Consider the following 20478-nt stretch of genomic DNA (forward strand, 5'->3'; position numbering starts at 1 on the left):
ATTACTCTAAGAGCAATATCTACAACTGCACAGAGAAGCCACAAAAGTTATTTCAATGTTTGTTTCAACATTTGTACAAACATTTCATTTTGTTACAAAATTGATGAAGTCATGCAAATGTTCAGGTTTAACTCATTTTAATCGCATAACTCTGTGTGTGACTGTATCACGATGTTCCAGATGTATTACATATTCCAAAATCGAAATGTATATAAATTTATAAACATCACAACTTAATGTTGATACCCATATGTAAAGCTTTTGTAATTTTGCTCACTGTATTAGCACTATCTAATGTATTTATTTAAAAAAGTAATAAAATTATTGTGTTGGTAAAAAATAAGGAGCTGAAATTAAACACATGAGCTAAACTGCACCTTTTAAAAGTACACTGTAACATTTGTCCCCTAGAAGTAGTTGCACTGTGTTGTTAACACTTCTTCCCAGGCTTATTTCGTGTGCAGCTTTCAGCATATAGCCATCTCATTCATACACTTGCTCGTAATAGCGTGGTTGTAGGGGAAGCAAGAGTGCTGAGCAGACTTGGCTGGTTTTGAAGTATTTATTATTGGCTGATTGGACCACAAGCTGCAGACTAGTTATAGGAATGAGCTGTGGTAGATGTGCACTTGTTCAGCAAAGTGCAATGTTTCACAAGATATGAGCTTGAATGTAACAGTAGTTGCAAATGAACAAAGAAGCAAACATATTTCCTTACTTGTACTAAGTCCTCCCCCCCCCCCCCCCCCTCTCTTGGCATCAGCAGTGGGAATTTGGCATCAGACAGTAGATTCAAACAAAGAATACTTACACACAAAAGAATACAAGGTAATAGAGGGATTATCTACTGTATACAGAGAAAGAGGTACTGTGATAATATAATAATTTCATGTTCAGAATAAACAGAACACCTTGAATGAACAGAGATAGGAAGTTCATATCTACAGGACATGTATATTAGAATGTTCTGCAGAACTGATTAGCATTCCAGTCACCTCAGTTCAGCATTTGTACTGCTGCCCAGTACGCACAGGATCCACCATGGGCCCTGAGTTGTTCCATTGATGTGTATAAGGCTTGAATGGCATCCTTGTGGTATGGCCAACCAGGCTGCACTCACCTGGTTTCAAAGTTCATCTGTGGTGGTTGGCATTGGGTCACAGTGCTGTGCCTGTCGTTTCAATACATCCCACACATTTTCAACTGGCGATAAGTCTGGTAATTTGGCGACCCAGAGCAAAAGACTTGACATCTTGTGACACCAAGAAGGCACGTGTTTGTGCAGCAACATGTGGCCATACATTGTCTTGCTGAAAAGTGACGTCTGGGGTGTTTTGCAGAAAGGGTATGGCTATGGGTTGAAGGATATTCATTCACAAAGGTCACAGCATCCTGGACACACACTACGTGTGATTTGTGGTTGTAAGGCCTTGAGCTGGCACTGTATGTCTTGCACGAATCCAATCAGTGTGATGCTGCTCCCCCCTGTCTGCAGTGAACCAAACAGAACCTGGATTCATCCGAAAAACACTATCTGATGCAACTCCTGTCCCCAGTGATGTGTTTCCATACACCATTGTCATCTAGTATGTTTCTGCACATTTGTCAAAGGTAGACAGGGAAGTGTATGATGCGCAAGTAACCCATGTCGTAATAAATGGCAACAGACTGTCACCCCCCGATAGTGTACAATGTGTTCCACTGTTGAGCCAGAACTGAAGGGGACGCAAATCTGTCCCACAATGCTATTCGCATGAGGTGACGATCTTCTTGTGGTGGATGGTCTGGGTGGTGCAACCTGACCCATCGTCTTGTGTTCTATGACCTTCCATGAACCACTCTGCACGTGCCCGTTGCACTGCCGAAATACTTTGTCCCACACGAGCAACAATTTCCCAGATTGATGCATCACATTCTCTCATGCAAATAATGCACCCTCTTTCACACTCACAAATTTCACGGTACGGGTCGTGCATACATCTGCGAGGCATCTGTACATCAGCTCAAGTCGCACTGATCCATTATCTTCAGTTTACAGTGACAATGGGAGCCACAGATACATTTTACCAGCAGGTAGTGTTGTGCCACAATATCGATGTTGAACTTGGACCCACAGGGCCAACATGGCTCAAACACTAATCATTTCTGCAGAACATGCTAATGTACATATCCTGTGAATATGAACGTCCTATCCCTAGTCATTCAAGATGTTCTGGTTTTTTTCCCCCTGAATATGAGTTTATCAGTAACAGCAAAACCACTCATATATGAGGTTAATTGAACATTATCAACTGAATCTGGATAGCTGTAATCAAATTTTCAAAATTACCTTATTATAATTCAGCCAAAGAAGCTGCAGATTTGGCAGATGTGGAAGTATAGTTTCTGAATCCAGCTCATTACGGTCCAAGATCAAAGAGGTAAGGTTAGGGAATTCTGACAAGAAGTCCAGATTCCTGTTGATAACACGGATCCATTTCATTAAATGCACTAATTTATTTAAAGTAAAATAAAGTAGGTAGCAAATTCACATTTAAAATGACACACAAATCAGTTTTCACACAACTAATGAGGGATGTACTGAAGAACACAATACAGCCCATCGGCTTTGACAATTAAAAGTATGAGGGTTTTCTTTGGGACACGAATATACCTATGACATGTGTAATGCATACACAAAAAGACCTATGATATGTGTGTTGGCTTCACCAATACTCAACTGAAATATGATCTTGTAACTTAAACTAGACCTCAGGATACATTACAAATCAATCTTGTCACCACAACCTTTTATATATGCTGACAGTGATGTAACTGTTCAAAACACAGAAATAGTATTGCGATTTTCAATAGTCTCACTAATTTGTATGCACAAATTCTGTCATTCTATTTTGAGTATATTTTGTATGCACTCTGATACATCATGTTCCGTACTTACACAACTATACATTGTTTGGTGGCCTGTGGACTAAAGATGTACACAATGAACACATTTCATCCGTCATTAAGTCAAACTATGGATGTACGTGGACTTTTCAGTCATCTGGTCCTCTGACAACCTGCAGAAGCAATTTAGTGTTGGTGTGTCAGAAAACCTGCAGAAGAAAAATGCTACAAATATTTATTCTTACTTTCCTTTGCAAACAATATGCTGCTGAATAATTGGCCATGTCTTGAAATAAAGGAGAAACAAAGAAAGCACAAATGTGCAGGATGCACATACTGAGCAATAATGTTGGCTCTGTTCACTGTTTAACTGACTGCAAAACAACACTGGCACAAAAGTTGATAAAAAAAATCTTTTGATGTAGCAACACACTGATCCCCAGTGTAGCTCAGTGTATGGGTTAGACTGAAAGGTGACAGTCTGGTTGTGAATTGGCAAAGTGTTACTGAACGCTTCAGTTAATCCCAAAAGTCAGTGAGTAACCCCAACACGGAGCACAACCAACATTCTTGCTAACCATCCAGATTTAAGGTAACCGAGCAGTTTGTCATAATAACGTGCAAACTGAAACCCACATGACTGGCAGCCTCAAAATGTGTGCATTTTGTATCATAATAGGAAAACTTGGAAAAATAATATAGGTTTTCCTTTTAATAAATTGAATGGCATCTGACTATTTTCTTGGGAAAATGTTAACTTTACCCAGGCATACAGTTCCGCTATTCTTAATTTTCAATATGATTCATGACAAAGTATATTCTCATATTAAAATTACAGGCACAATTTGATAAAATGTATATTTTTGAGTTGGGTTTACCTGTAATAACATGTGACAAAATAAAGATTTTGAATGAAGTTATCTCCACTGGCTGCAGAATACTTTTATTAAAATTCGCAACAGGCTTTCCTTCAACTGAAGATGCATCTTCAAGTGATAAAGAATCTTTTTAAAATGTCATTGCCGAAAGGTATCTGCAGTCGGTACTACCTTGTCTGCTGCCATTCAACTACCTTCCTGCTTGTCGCATGATTTTGCTATATCCTTCCTTTTAAATATGGACTACTGTTTTTAGTGCAGTATTTCTTTACAACTTTTTGTGGAAGATAATGAGTGGCTCTAAGACAGTTACGTTTCAGTGATGACTTCTAAAAAGATTCTTTATCGCCTGAGGACACGCCTTCAATTGCTGCAAAATCAACAATGACTTTGAGTAAAAAGCATAAAAGCATTCTACATCCAGTGTGGATCATTTCATTCAAAATTGGAAATTTAGCTAGGGTTGCCAGCAATTTAAAATAATATGCTCAAAATTAAGATTATTCATTTGTTTTGCTTTACCCAATCTCTGAAATAGGAAGATGTATTTTGTAATCCACACTTAGATCAGCAAAATGCACACCTACCCACGCATCCACATGCCCCCCCCCCCCCCCCCCCCACACACACACACACACACACACACACACACACACACAGAGAGAGAGAGAGAGAGAGAGAGAGAGAGAGAGAGAGAGGCATTCTCAGAAGTCTCCTACAACAGTATACCTGTTTGATTTCCTCTGAGAGCAAGATTAATGGTTCAGTAATAACCTTTGAACAAGAAATAAACAATTAAGCTACTATCTTGATTTTGAGGTGCAGAAGAGAGAGCAATTGACCATTTACTCCCAGGTATTTCCTACACTCAGCTACATAGGAATACACATTACCTACACAGGCACGTAAGGTGTTTTCCTGTTGTCGTGGTTGAAACAGCACCCCTCCATGGGTCAGGAAGTAGCCCTGTCACGCAGACACCAAAAATCTGAGGGATATTCTTGGCATTGCCTGTCAGATCATCAACATTCTGTAATGGACCCTGTCAGGAGCTACAGGAACACACTGCTAGGGGAATGCTACACGTAACAGGATAAGAAGAGTGATAATCTAAAGCAAGGACCTCTCACTCACACCTTTGCCTAGGTTTTCCAGGAAAATACTCGTTCCGTGTAATAATTAACCTTTCTCAGGATCAAAAGTTTGCATCCAATCACTTATTCAGTCTGATTCCAAGATGCCACAACAAAAGTAAGGCAGAAATATCACATTCTGTGCATCTACACGGGATGATTGATCTGTGTGAAGTAGTCCAAGATGGTACCACATACATAAATGGAAAATATACATATAAGCACACCTTGCATTTAAATGCAGTGTAAGTTACTGAAACTAAATTAGGTGCCAATCATTGAAGTTGCATTTCATACTACATACACTACAGAATCAGTATTTTTAATACATTATATTTATCGTGAGGCACACGTGCAACAAATAGTCCTAAAATTAGGGGTGAGTATAAGGCATTCCTTTGTAAGTACACAGAAATAAAGTTCTGAAATGTATTCCAAGTTTGAATTTAATGACACGTCCATGAAAAGAAAATCTTCTTTAAACAGCCATCTTGCATTTAGAAAGGATCACAGGTGTAAAACATCTTCCTCTTTTCACACATGGTGGCCTGTGAAGCAGGAGCGTATGTGGACTGTGAGCAGATGGATTCTTTCTTCTTGGCTTTTTAAAACTATTTAAGATTCTCATACAAATTGAGTTTAAGAACACAGAAGACAAACATCCAATGGCAGAACGACCTTAATAATTATAACCTCACATTCATTTTATCTACTATTTCCTCTGAGTCTTTAACACAAAATTAATTTGATTAATGCTAGAAAACTGTAACAGGTGCAAGATGAAAACATTAACTTTAGTCCTTTAAAAATGGAGTTCAGTTGCAAAATATGAATAACTTAGAAGAAAAAACACTATAAAGTGACTGCAGCTGATTTATCACCCACATCAAAGACTCTTTCCTAAGAGTTACAGTCATAGTAGGCCCATGAACAAAAGTTTTGGTAATAGGGGAAGACTGGAATCTAACCACACACGTTAAACCCATCGATAACAGATGTCAGCTTTGATCCATGACTTTGTTTTGCTTCCCATTATTTTCTGGAAAGTAGGTTGCAGTGACATATTAATCTATAGTGTAGCGTATGGTCAAGTTAAGAATAAAAGTGAGACAGAGTTGGCGAACCCAGAGAATATGAAATCTTAGTTGTTGTGAACGTAGATTTTGATGAGTGGTCTATGTTTTGCACTTTGAGACTCTCATGGGTCAAAGCAGGTAATGGTATAAACAGGTTTAAATACTTTCCTATTAACTTTACTCATTTTATAACAAAAAGAACAAAAATATTTTTCAATGAAGTTCATTAACTATTTTATTACCTTGTATCTGGTACAAAAATTACACTTAGGCTTCAATACTCACTTGAATTTATTACGAGTAAGATCAAGAATCTTCAAAAGTATTCCATAACTGTCAACCACATTATAGGGCATATGTGACAGGTTTTCATCAACAAGTGACAACCGTTCATTCTCATATGGTGTTATATCAGCATTATCTCGCTGATCCACATAAACATGGCTTGTTAACGATGTCATATCTTACTGAAACAGAAGGTTAGACAATATGGTAAATAATATGCCAAAGTTATTCAAATCATACAAGTTGTAAAATTAACAACGTCTCAAGGGTTGCCCATTAATTTCTGCCTATAATTGTTGTACAGAGAATCTGGACAGAGGTAAGAAACGAATTACTGATTTTATGTGACAAGGAAGCTTTGTGCCAGACTGGCATTCAAACATGGATCCTTGCTTTTTGCAGGCAGTGGGATACCAATTAATGTCATCTCAGCATAACTTATTAACTTTCACAGAACTTTAACTAGCTACTTTTTTCTCCTCTTTCCATTCAAACTCTGCACATAGTCTCCTATGGTGCTGAGACTAGTGACTCTGACAGAAAGGATGGTGTGAGCTTAGTTTATCTACAGCAGCAGGGAAGAATCAGTGACAAGCATTGCATCAATCTGTGAGGTTTGATCCAATGGCATAGTTAATGTCCCACAGCTGGGTAAAGGCAGGACTACAGGTTTGAAATCCAGTCCATCACATTGTTTTGTGACTACCACCTCATCTCTTGTGGCATTTGCACTGTTTAGTCAATTTAGCTTCCTCAGAGTTATTGCATTTACTAAAAAAGACAATGAACTACACAGTGATTTCTTGTTGTGCTAGCAGTGCTTTCTCAACGTTGCCCTCTCAGAGTCAGCGGCATTTGCAAAGAAATCATTAGCCTGTGCAGAGCCCACTGGATTTCTTGTCGGATGGTGTAATGTGTGCCAAAAAAATTGTTACATAAAATAATCAAAGCAAATACTTTTCTTAAGAGTATTTGTCAGCAACTTGCTGAAATCTGTTTAAATATTTTGCGCCTGGACAAATCACAAGTATTAAAATTTTATATACTGACTGTAATTGTACAGCAGCATGCCTCTGATATAATGAATATTTCTCAGTTCATCATAAAAGAGGCTTCACACATTCTTTTAACATAAGATAGTAGTCTTCAGTGATGGGCAAAAATCAATGGAGAGTGCATGGAATTTGAAGCTACATATTAAATTACAGGAGAGGCTTCACTAGTTCAGCCGTCAGAGTACAGTATAAATGAGAAAAGAGAAAGAGAGCACGAAACACTCAATTACAGAAAGACGACAAACACAACAACTGAACTTTACACTATACATGTGCATAACAACACTTACAAATAGTCAGGGAATTCTGAGTAAGCAAGGCAGCAGCACTATTTAATAACACATATGCCAATGACACAGATAAAGAAACTCATTTATTACTTTTGCAGCGGATTGTTCTGGAACAAATCTGTCGAATTCGATTACAAATGTCAAGTCACATTATGTCAATATTTGCAAAATTTGCTGTACAAATGTGCGCTGATGATCAGAGCTAAACTTGGAGAACTACAAACTAACTGTATCATAGCCATGATACATTTTTACTGTAGCTCATTCGGCTTAGACCTAATAAGAACAACTCAAACACAGAAATATGTAACACTGGTGTCATACTTTACAATCCACTGTCAACACATACACCTGGTAGCAGGTGTACTAACATTCAAACAAGTTTCAGGCTTGCAGCCGATCATGGTCTAATTCATAGCACAATATTTCAACTGGCACCTGCCAGTCATCTTCAGGTGAGACATCAGAAGCTGACGAAGACGTGCTCTGTTCCACAATATATAGCACACTGTGAGTATTCCTCGCAGGCATTAAAGTGAGGTTGACAGATGGACCACATTTCATGGTGGTAGCGCCCTTGCTGGTGGAACAGCGGAATTCAGCTGTACTCTGCATTACTGTTTGCCACGACTGTGGGTGCACTCTGTTGTCTTTGATCACGACACACTGCAGAGGCGATGAGGTCCCATGTACTGTCCAGCTGGTAGCCAACTTTTCCACCAGGGATGGATTCTTTAATAATGGAGTTCCAAAAAATGTTGCTGTTGTAACGATCGTAGTTCTATCATACGCCACTGAACATGCCGTGGAAATAGAGCTTGCAGCAGTAGTGGACTTGCCTGGTTGCAAAGGCGAGTGCAACATTTACGTTCAGTGCGGTGTTCTTTCACAGTACGTGTGGTGTGTGCTACATAAACCATTCGACTTTAACAACCATATTAACAGCAAATTCCAGCCATCTGCAATAACAAATTGTCCTTCCCGATTCCAGAAGGTGGACAGAAAATCACTTTCACCGGAAATTTACAGAGGGTTCTTACTATTTTAAACAAAATGTTGCCCACAAAGGGAAGAAAAGCTAATGATTTTGCTGGCATGTTCTCTTTTTTATCCGCTTCCTGATACTCGATTTTAACTGACAGTGCCCTGTTAATCTGCTGGATAGAATATCCTTTTTTTTCTGAACACTGCCTTTAAGTGAGCTCTCTAGGCAGGCTCTGTAGCTGAGACAGTGTGAGCTCTCTGTGTGAGTGTTTTAAGCATGCTCGTAGTTTGCTAGGATAGTTTGCTAGGACTCGAACCTCGGGCGGGAGGGGCCACGCAATCCATGACATGGTGCCTCAAATCACACAGCCACTCCGCGCAGCGTCAAAGAATCTGTGTGAGAGGCCTCTGTTAAAAGGGATGACATCAGAGCTAACCAAATGGTCAGAACTGTAGAATCTTTGGTACTAATTGAAAAAAAGTTTCAGGTGGACTTCATTGCTTTGTTTTGGCATGCTCCATGCTCAACCCACTTTGTGTCCAACCAAGAACATTTTGAACAGACTGACAGCTTCACTACGGGTACCCTCTGTCTCCCTTGGTGGCCAACCTTTTTATGGAGGAATTCACAGAGCGGGCGATTGAATCAGCTGCCCTTAAACCAACTATATTTTGGAGGTATGTGGATGATCTTTCATAGTGTGGCCGCATGGAGGAGATAAATCGACAGAGTTTCTTCACCACCTCAACTCCGTTCATATCATCATTCGGTTCACTATGGAAATAGGGAAAGCTGTCTTGGTTTGATGAAAGAATGATATAGCTCTCTGGGGTATTCAGTTTATCATAGGCCCCCTCACACAGATCACTATTTGCAAGTGTAAAGTTATCATCACTCGTTGCAAACTATGTGTGTGTGTGCTTAAAATGCTCATACACAGAGCTCACACTCTCATATCTGGATAGTCTGCCTGAAGAGTTCACCAACCTAAAGACAGTGTCCGGAAACGAAGAATCAGGAAGTGGATAACGAGGTGAAGATGCTATCAAAATCATTAGCTTTTCTTTCTTTTGTGGGCAATATTTCATTTAAAATAGCAAGAATCCTCCGTAAATTTCAGGGAAGGAAAGGAAGATTGGGTTTAATGTTTATTTTATTTATTTATTTATTTATTGTTCTGTGGGACCAAATTAAGGAGAAGTCTCCATGGTCATGGAACAAGTCAATACATGAAATTATAACAAGATATTAGAAACAGATAAAATGAAATATAAAAAAACATATTCAGGTGACAAGTCTTAAGTTTAAATAAAGAAAATCAACAATGTAACACTGGAATTTGCTTAATTTTTTAGCTCTTCCAGGAGCCCCTCGACAGAATAGAAGGAGTGAGCCATGAGGAAACTCTTCAGTTTAGACTTAAAAGAGTTTGGGCCACTGCTAAGATTTTTGAGTTCTTGTGGTAGCTTATTGAAAATGGATGCAGCAGAATACTGCACTCCTTTCTGCACAAGAGTCAAGGAAGTGCATTCCACATGCAGATTTGATTTCTGCCTAGTATTAACTGAGTGAAAGCTGCTAACTCTTGGGAATAGGCTAATATAACAACAAACGACATTAAAGAAAATATATACTGTGAGGGCAAAGTCAGAATTCCCAGACAATTGAATAGGGGTCGACAAAAGGTTCTCGAACTTACACCACATATAGCTCGAACAGCCCGTTTTTGAGCCAAAAATACCCTCTTTGAATCAGAAGAATTACCCCAAAAAATAATACCATATGACATAAGCATATGAAAATATGCGAAGTAGACTACTTTTCGTGCTGAAGTGTCACTTATTTCAGATACTGTTCTAATGGTAAATAAAGCAGCATTTAGTTTCTGAACAAGATCCTGGACATGGGCTTTCCACAACAGCTTACTATCTATCCGAACGCCTAGGAACTTGAACTGTTCTGTCTCGCTTATAATATGCCCATTCTGTCTGATCAAAATATCGGTTCCTGTTGAATTGTGAGTTAGAAACTGTAAAAACTGAGTCTTACTGTGATTTAGCATCAAATTATTTTCCACAAGCCACGAACTTATTTCATGAACTACATTATTTGTTACTGTTTCAATATTACAAACAAGATCCTTCACTATCAAGCTGGTGTCGTCAGCAAACAGAAATATTTTTGAATCACCTGTAATACTAGAAGGCATATCATTTACATAAATAAGAAACAGCAGTGGCCCCAGCACCGACCCTTGGGGAACGCTCCACTTAACAGTGCCCCATTGGGACTGAACATCACTACCACTCTCAATATTGCGGAGAATTACCTTCTGCTTTCTGTTCTTAAAGTAAGAGGCAAACCAACTGTAAGCTACTCCCCCTACTCCATAATGGTCCAACTTCTGCAGTAATATTTTGTGGTCAACACAGTCAAAAGCCTTCGTTAAATCAAAGAAAACACCTAGCAATCGCAACCTTTTATTTCATCCGTCCAAAACCTCACAGAGAAAAGAGAATATAGCATTTTCAATTGTTAAACCATTTCTAAAACCAAATTGAACATTTGACAGCAAATTATGTGAATTTAAATTCTCCAGTAACCTTGTATATACAACCTTCTCGATAACTTTAGCAAACACCGATGGCATAGAAATAGGTCTAAAATTGTCAACATTATCAATGTCTCCCTTTTTATAAAGTGGCTTCACTAGCGAGTACTTTAATCGGTCAGGAAACCGACCACTCCTAAAGGAAAAGTTACAGATATGCCTAAGTACTGGGCTAACATACATAGAACAATACTTCAGTATTCTGCTAGATACCCCGTCATATCCATGAGAGTTCTTGGTCTTTAGTGATTTAATTATTAACTCAATCTCCCTCTTGTCAGTATCATGGAGGAGCATTTCAGGTAACAATCTCGGAACACTTTTTTCTAAGAGCGCTATATGATTCCCTGTTGCGACTAGGTTTCTATTTAGTTCACCTGCTATATTCAGAAAGTGATTATTAAATAGTGTACATATATGCGACTTATCAGTAACACGGACATTCCCACTACGCACTGATTCTATATCCTCGACCTGTCTCTGCAGACCAGCCACTTCCTTTACGACTGACCATATGGTTTTAATTTTATCATGAGACTTAGCTATTCTATCTGCATACCACGTACTTTTTGCCTTCCTAATAACATTTTTAAGCACCTTACAATACTGTTTGTAATGGGCTGCTGCATTTAGATTTTGACTGTTTCTAACGTTCTGATATAACTGCCACTTTGTTCTACAAGATATTCTTATCCCTCTAGTCAGCCACCCAGGCTGCCTGTTTGTGCTAATACCCTGTTTTGAACGTTCTAACGGAAAGCAACTTTCAAAGAGCATGAGAAAAGTCTTGGGAAAAGCATTATATTTATCGTCTACTGTATCAGCGCTATAAACATCTTGCCACTCTTGTTCCTTGATAAGATTTACAACGGTCTCTACAGCAACTGGATCAGCTTTCCTAAACAGCTGATGACTATATTTAACAAGTGTTGCAGCACAAAAACCTTTTAGAGTTAAAATTTGTGCATCATGATCTGAAAGGCCATTCACCTTTTTGCTAACAGAATGCCCTTCTAGTAATGAGGAATGAACGAAAATGTTGTCTATGGTTGTTCTACTGTTCCTTTGCACTCTCGTTGGAAAGAATACGGTTTGCATAAGATTATTTGAATTAAAGAGGTCTACCAGCATCCTCTTCCTTGCACAATCACTTATACAATTAATATTGAAGTCACCACATATAACCGATGACCGTCGCAGTCTGGTCCCTTTAATCTCCCAAACCAACCAACCAACCTCACCACATATAACTAACTTTTTGTATTTCCTATAAAGTGAACCAAGAACCTCCTCTAGCTTTAGCAAAAATGTTGTGAAATCGGAGTCTGGGGATCTATAAATAACAACAGTTAGAAGTTTAGCTCCGTTAAATTTAACCACACCTGCACAACATTCAAACACCTTTTCAGTGCAGTACTTTGAAACATCAATTGACTCAAATGGGATGCCGTTTTCACATACATGGCTACTCCCCCACACCGCAAAGAGCTCCTCGAAAAGCTGCCAGCCAACCTGTATCCTGGTAAAGGAAGCCTCTGAATTATCTCCTTATTTAAGAAGTGTTCAGATATACCAATATTTTCAGAGTCAACATCTATAAGCAGTTCACCACCTTGTATATTTTGATGAAATATACTAATTCCCTCATTACTCGGATACCTAAGCTTTGTCAAAAGTGGTTCCTTTGTTAGAGAGACTTCCCTTAAGCAGGAATACCTATCAGCTGACTTCAATCTAAAAAAGGTGCAGCTCTAACACCCACTACTGCAGGAATTTTCTCATGAGTGATCCCATCAACCCCACCTATGCTGTCACCTATAAGCTTTGCCAACCTCCCCTTCCCATACCTGTTGAGGTGCAGGCCATGTCTAGTGAAACCCGTCCTGCTGATAGACTCCACCGACACCACTGAAATGTGACCCATGCTTTCTGTCATCAGCGCACCCCCAAGTCTCATGTTATTACACCTGAGGGCTGTATTAAGACGAGGCCGATCATGACACTGAAACAGTTCCACGAAATGCACATTCGTGTTGCCAGTCTGAGTGGCTATCTTTTCCAGATCACCATCTATGTTATAATCCCCATCCCTATCAATACTATTACCAGCCCCACCCACAATCACTACCTGATCCTCTTTAGTAAAATCCCTACATAACCCCCCTATGTTAACAGTCACCTGAGCCAATCCTGCATTAGGCTTCACAATGCTGGTGACCTGGTACTCACTACCCAGCACTTCCTGCAACTGCTGGCCTACACCTCTGCCATGAGAACTACCTAACAGCAGAACCTTCTTCTTCCACTTCGACTTTGCAACTGTTCTAGCCACCGTAACTACTGAGGTCTGCTGCATACTTCCTACATCTACAGCTACTAGGGATTCCTCTCCACTAGACTCTGACAGTTGGTCATATGTATTGTAAACACCAATAGTAAAACTATCTGAAAATCTTCTTCTCCTAGCAGATCTCTTGCCAACAGCCAGCTCCCACTCCCCAACCCCCTTCTCCCTCCTCATCCTATCTAGCTCCTCCTGTGCGTTTTTCAACTGCACCTGAAGGGCACAGATCTTACACTCCTGCTCCTCTATCAACTTACTCTTGCTACATAACCTGCAGTTCCAGGAGAGGATCTCACCAGAATGCCCACTGGCTTCCCCACTGCATTCCCCCCAGTGAAAATACTTCGAACAAGTCTCACACTGCAATACACTACTCATGAACCTACGGCAAAGCCCACACTTCTCACTCATGGTAAAATGTTACTTTTTCTAAGTTCCGCTACTACAATAAGAAGATGTTAAAAACCTGACTACAATAATCACAAACTTACTCTACAAGGGAAGTAACTACTATTATTAACACTATTAATAAACAACAAATGTGAATATAACAAAAGACTAATACAGAAAGAGAATAAAACATCTAATGACACAGTAACGAAGCTGAAAACACTGTCCCACTGACATCGAGGTCATTAGAGACGGAGCACAAGCTCGATTGTGTCAGGTACGGGGAAGGAAATCGGCCATCCCCTTTTAATGGAACCATGCCGGCATTTGCCTGGAGCGATTTTGGGAAATCACAAAAACCCACTACACCACCTTACTCAGTAATTTCAGGTGAAAGTGACTTTCCACCCATCCTCCACAATTGTAGACTTTTTGGGATCAGTGAAGGACAACTTGTTATTACAGAAGGCTGGAATTTACAAAATACCTTTTCAGTGTGGTATGGCATACACAGGACACACCACACATTGTTAAAGAATGCTGCACTGAACACCAATATTACACTTGTGTTTAGCAACCAAGCAAGACTACTACTGCCGAAAACTGTATTTCCACTAAACATTCAGTGGAGCATGATAGAATTATGATTCTGACCACAGCAACATCTTTTTGGGATCCAATTACTAAAGAATCCATGGAGGTACACCTGGTCGGAAAGCTGGTGAACTGAGGTAGGGGCTACAAGTTTGACAGTGCATGGAACCCTGTCATCTCCACAATTTGTTCTAATCGAAGATGACAGAATGCGCCAACAGTCGTGGCAAGCAGTAACGCAGAGGACAGCTGACATCCACAGTTCCACCAGTGACAGTGTGGTCCATTTGCAAACTTGATTTTGACACATGCACAGAGTACTTGCATTGCACTTTATATTGCAAAATGGAGCAAGTCTTCCTCAGTCTTTGATGGCTCACCTGGAGATGATTGGCAGGTACCTAGTCAAAATACTGTGTATGAATTAGATGACGACCGGAAGCGCAAGATTTTTTTTTTGGTTGAATATAAACTCACTGAAAAAATTTTAAAATTCACACCAGGTGTACTATCTTTAGTATGTGTGTTTTTGCACCAGAATGTTTCCGCTGTTTATCTGATTTTGCTGTTTCTGATGCAATTCCAAAGCACCACCACACAAAGGCACTCAATTCAAGAATAGTTAAGCAGGAAATAGTTTTTGCTGGTGCTCGTGTATTGATATTTCTCAAATGTGTAATGCAACTAAGCTTCGTGTTTCAGTAACATTACTGTCTGTGGTTCTTGTACATGCTCTGGGTCCATGTGGTTTGATTGCTAGTTTCCTTTTCACATGAATTCCACTTGAGGTGGCACGATATTAAGGCATTCAGTAAGAGTGCATTTGAACCCCCATCCAGCCATCCTGATTTGAATTTTGTACGGTTTCTTCAAGTTGCTGAGATGAATGCTGGAATGGTTTCATTGAAAAGACCATGGCCAATTTCCTGCACCATACTCCTCAAAATCCAATCCAAGCTTGTGTACATTTTATATACGTCAATTATATCTGTAATGCATCTTAAATGTTCTGAATTCTTAAATGACAAACAAATGGAAATGGAAATGAAGTCCCATGCTGCTTGACAGAGCCTAGGGGAATGATGCGGGAGACCCGCACTGCCGTACTAGGCAAGGTCCTAATGGAGGTGGTTTGCTGTTACCTTCCTACGACCGTACTGGGGAGTGATGATGATGATGATGATGATGATGATGACGATCAAGATGACACTACAACACCCAGTCAGCTAAAGGCAGGTGAAAATCCTTGACCCCACTGGGAATCGAACCCGGGACCCACTGCTTAGGAAGCAAGAATGCTACCATGAGATCACGAGCAGCGGATGACAAACAAATAAATATAGAAACTATTTATACAATTACACAGCTTTATGAATGCTTTGGCTTTGTTTTGGATAAATTTTTCTGATTAGGCACACAGTCTCGCAGTTGATATAAACTCAAAATTTTAACAAAATATGGATAAAAATTTCAGATTACTAGACAGTAGTGGAACAGGCAAAGATGCATAAATGCTGGATTTTTGAACAATACAAGTTATCACTTGGAATTACAGCTAGTGGTAGGGAGAACATCTGTCTCTATGTACTACTTTGCTACTTGATGCCTGAATGACAAAAACCAGCGAAGCTCTAAAATAATTTTTATATGACCTTTTTGCCAATAATTAGGTAGTGGCCACACATGCATTTTCCATAGATGGTGTATGATTTCAATGCGACTGCATCACAAGAAACAAAATTAGCAATGTTTTACATGCTGTTGCACACAGCCTTCGCTGGTCATCTGAAATGTCGGTAGTTTATTGTACATGACAATGACGCACACAAGAGAATTGTGTTGAGATGGACTCCAATCATGGACATCTACACTCTTCTGCTAATGTACGATGAATGCACATAAAATGAGCAAAAACACTTTTTTAAAATTTTTTATGATGATAAGGGTCTTATATGAACATATAAATTTGGATATACTACAGTACAACCTACTAAAATATTTATCTCGAATTCATATCCTTAAGCTTTGCCACTTCGTAACCAAATTATAATGTTCCAATTTAACCTAGACCTCAGGCTATGAGGCCACGTTATGGGTGGGATTTAAGTCTACCAGTAGTTATCAGACCATGTTATGGGGGGCATTTAAGTCTATCAGTACCACCAAGGGTGGTTTTCGTTTTATTTATTTTTTTTTTTTTTTGGGGGGGGGGGGGAGGGAGGGGGGGTGTTACAACACTCTAGTCAAACTTCTGACAGGCCTTTGATTCAGACAGTCTGTTGAGTAATGTCTGCCGGATAACTAAAGTGCAGTACTGTATGATACCCTTAGATTATTATGGGCTGTTAATAAGTAGCTTATTATCAGTTTATTTAGCTTGTGAATTTCTTATTAAGCGTTGTTGTAAACCCAATTATAAACTGCAACAATGTCTACTTTCCCCATTTTTTTAATTTGTCATATAAATCTCTTTTTCAGTACATATAGGCTACTGTCATGAGATTTTGGATATAAAACCTTTTTAGCTGTTGGCTTTTCAATCATCAAACACGCATCATTAAAATTTTTATAACAAATTGGATGAATATGGTGAGTAATTACAAAGCTGACTGAAACAGTGTATACTTACAATTTTTTTTACAATTGAAAGTGTCGATTACCTTTTTTTTTGCATAAGATATTGTGGGATTCAATTGTAGCAGCTTTGCAGTAGGTAGGCAGTCACATCTTGGTAATCTGTTGTACAGTTTCATTCATACATGATATACACTGTTTTTGCATAGTGTGATGTTGCAGTGATCACATGTACATCACTGTTTCAAGTTCCGGTACAGTAAACATGGCCAATTTAGTTTTCAGGAAATAGGTTTCAAATCTCAGTATAAGTTTTTTCTGGCATAGACTAACTACTTCCAACAGATAAATGCACGGATGGGGTAACATATTTCATACCTTCAAGGATCGGGTTACCTGATTTTCTGCCGCTTGTTTGTTTCATTATTCTTATAACTGCCTTCTGTTTCCTGGAAACTGTTTTGGTCTGGTGTACATTTCCCCAGCAAGCAGAATTAAGGCTTGAATCAACTGACAAGTTTCACACCTGGATAACTAAATTACAAATAATTACTAGTTCACACACCAATCATAATTTGAAGTGGTGTTATGAATATAGAGTTATTTTCTCTTTACATATTTACTGTGTGTTTTTCGTTCTGAATTTTCCTCCTGAAAATGTCTTTGAATTTTTGTACTAATTCTTGTCCATAATGAGCACACATTGCTAATACAGTGGTTTCAACTAATTACACACATAGGCTCTCTTTTGTCTGGGTCACAATCCACGAAACACAGTGTTACATGCAAAACATAAGAACACTTAAAAGGGGACCTGTTACGGGTAACAATAATAAGAAACAACTTAAAAGCTTCTTCTAGTCAGTCATAATTTGTTTTCTTACAAGTTTACGTTATACGAGTCATTTAGGGGATGAAAGACTTTTACCAAATGCGGATATTCCATGTTTTTATCGTATTAACGAAATTTCTGTACATACTTTTTAACTCCGAGCCACACCATTCTATGAAAAAAACGTCATTTATTTTCGACGATAAGTCAAACTGGTAACTACGAAAATGTGGTGAGCCTGTTTAAAAAATTGTTGTCCAATGTAGTTGATGCATTCGTTTCCAATGGCACTCAGTGCTGACCCCGTCTGTCACATTCCTATAAATTAGTTCATTAGTACAGTATCGAATGTTCCCCTCTAGCGCAAAAGCTTTTCCATTATATTAATTTACAGTATGATACTTTGTTACTACTTAATCACTCAGATACAAAATTTTTGAAAACAATGGAAAGCAGACGTTCATGTGTAATTCGCTGACACGCAAAAGCTTTTCCATTATATTAATTTACAGTATGATACTTTGTTACTACTTAATCACTCAGATACAAAATTTTTGAAAACAATGGAAAGCAGACGTTCATGTGTAATTCGCTGACACGTTTTCAGCAAATGTCAAATATTTGCGATTATGGCGGGATCTGCTATCTAATTATATTTCATTTGTGAACTGTAACAATATTAGTTACCTCTTATTGTTTCACCTTCTGTCTTTGTTTCAGAACAATGTCACGTCTAAATGTAGTTGCTGCAAAGTTGTGCTGATTACCTAAAAACTATTTATCTGGCTAGGTACATACAACCCCTACGAAACATTCAATCCTTCATGTGACATTTTGCCATCTACATAACAAGCAGCAAAGTTTCTCCCTCCCAGACGGTGGAATGGGTGGAGGGGAAACAGGCACTTGAATCGCTGCAGACAGGAGGGGGTACTAACCTACACAGTACACACACAACAATAGCAGTCTGTTCCGTGAGCAATTTCTGCCCTAGTCCATCCACGCCAGCTGCGACGTCACGTCACGTCGTCTACCTCGTTGCTCCACACGCACTTGTAGCCGTGCGCCACCGGTTCCGCGGGACCACTTCCACCGCGCACGGTAAGAACACACCTCTAATACGATTTCTTACACATGCTAGTAAATCCAGTACTCCAAATAGCATGTAGTGTAGGGTGTGTGTCCGTTCCTTGTACTGTACGGACTTACGGTATTACGACGTAAGCGTAGATGCCTGCGTCAGTGTTTTGTTTGTGTTGTGACGCTAGCTAGAGGTGACAAATAACGTAACTGTTAGAAATAACCGGTTATTGAGAAGTAGCAGTTACTGTGATAACCGCTCATTTGATACTAGCTGTTATTTCAATAACCGGCGACAGTGCCTCGCGGCATCTGTTTACCGAAGATTATACTACGCTTTGGAGGTGGGCCAAACGGTTATTCTGGAGTAACCGTTATCACAGTTCCAGTTATTCTTTGATAACCGTTATCGTTAACCGTTATTAATAACTGCCAAGTTATTTTTCGCTAGCGAATACCGAATACTCCGACAGTTAAATAACGACATAATTGGAATCCATCAGTTTAGTTATCAGTATAACTGCGAGTAGTGTGAAATAGCAGGAATGTCGTATGAATCGTGTCATAACCTTAGCTTATTAACTCCGGGTACATTTTAGTTGATGTTAGAACGATTATTAGTGTTTCATATTATATGTTTGTAGGTTATCGGTCGCTATTAGAAATATCTTCGCAGCTGCGACAGAAAGTACGCGGAACTTCGCCAAAGCACTGTTTAAGTAAAATGTTAACAACGTGCGTTTTTAAGTATGAAGTAATATGTAAACTGAGTACTGTAGGTTAAATTCGAAGCTTAATTTCTTGTGCTGCTCACATAATAGAATAAAGTGTACAGCCTTGTAATACAACAAAAAATATACGTAATGTGACAGATTCATTTACTCCTGTGCTGTAAAAGCTAGTCCTATTGGGGAAAGTGTGAGTACGCTAATCCAAGTTTTATGTAAGATTTGCAAACTGCTCGATTTCTCCAGCGACAGCATGTTAATAACATATGAAGACATGCAGATAGAAAAGGTTGACCGTCTTACATTTCTGGGACTACAACTCGATAATAAATTCAGTTAGGAAGGGCATACCATATTTTTTCATTCTATTATTTCATAAGGGAGCATATTTTGTGGTAACTTATCAAACGTAGCAAAAGTTTTTCGCATGTAAAAGCGTGTAATAAAAATCGTTTGTGGTATCAATTCAAGAACATCATGTAGGAACCTGTTCAACGAACTTTGTATTCTAACCACTGCTTCCTAGTATATTTATTCCTTAATGAAATTTGTTACAAGTATTTCCAACCAATAGCTTAATACATAATATCAGCACTATAAATGGGAACAGCAATCTACATAAAGACCTAAAATTACTTACCTTGGTGCAAAAGGGGTCCAATATTCAGGAACATGCATTTTCAATAAACTGCCAGCAAGTCAGCAACCATTAAAAACTTGGTTTCAGATAAGGCACG

The 20478-nt window shown here is 38.9% G+C and overlaps 1 protein-coding gene across 4 annotated transcripts in view; it reads right to left on the reverse strand.

Annotated features, from left to right (window-relative positions):
* Nucleotides 1-19176, reverse strand: part of LOC126466274 (leucine-rich melanocyte differentiation-associated protein-like) — a 29686-nt gene extending 10510 nt beyond the window's left edge. Inside the window, exons 1-3 of one of the 4 annotated variants that reach the window (XM_050096374.1) lie at nt 18872-19176; nt 6259-6436; nt 2330-2456 (exon numbers count right to left, since the gene is read on the reverse strand). In XM_050096374.1, coding sequence (XP_049952331.1) covers nt 2330-2456; nt 6259-6434 — 303 coding nt within the window. In that variant the 5' untranslated portion in view covers nt 6435-6436; nt 18872-19176. Of the gene's footprint in view, nt 1-2329; nt 2457-6258; nt 6441-18620; nt 18849-18871 lie in introns of those variants that run through there. The other 3 variants (XM_050096375.1, XM_050096373.1, XM_050096371.1) reach the window with 3 other exon arrangements.
* Nucleotides 19177-20478: the final 1302 nt, after the last annotated feature.

This window comes from Schistocerca serialis, chromosome 1 (genome assembly GCF_023864345.2).
Source record: "Schistocerca serialis cubense isolate TAMUIC-IGC-003099 chromosome 1, iqSchSeri2.2, whole genome shotgun sequence".
NCBI classification, from domain to species: Eukaryota; Metazoa; Arthropoda; class Insecta; order Orthoptera; family Acrididae; genus Schistocerca; species Schistocerca serialis.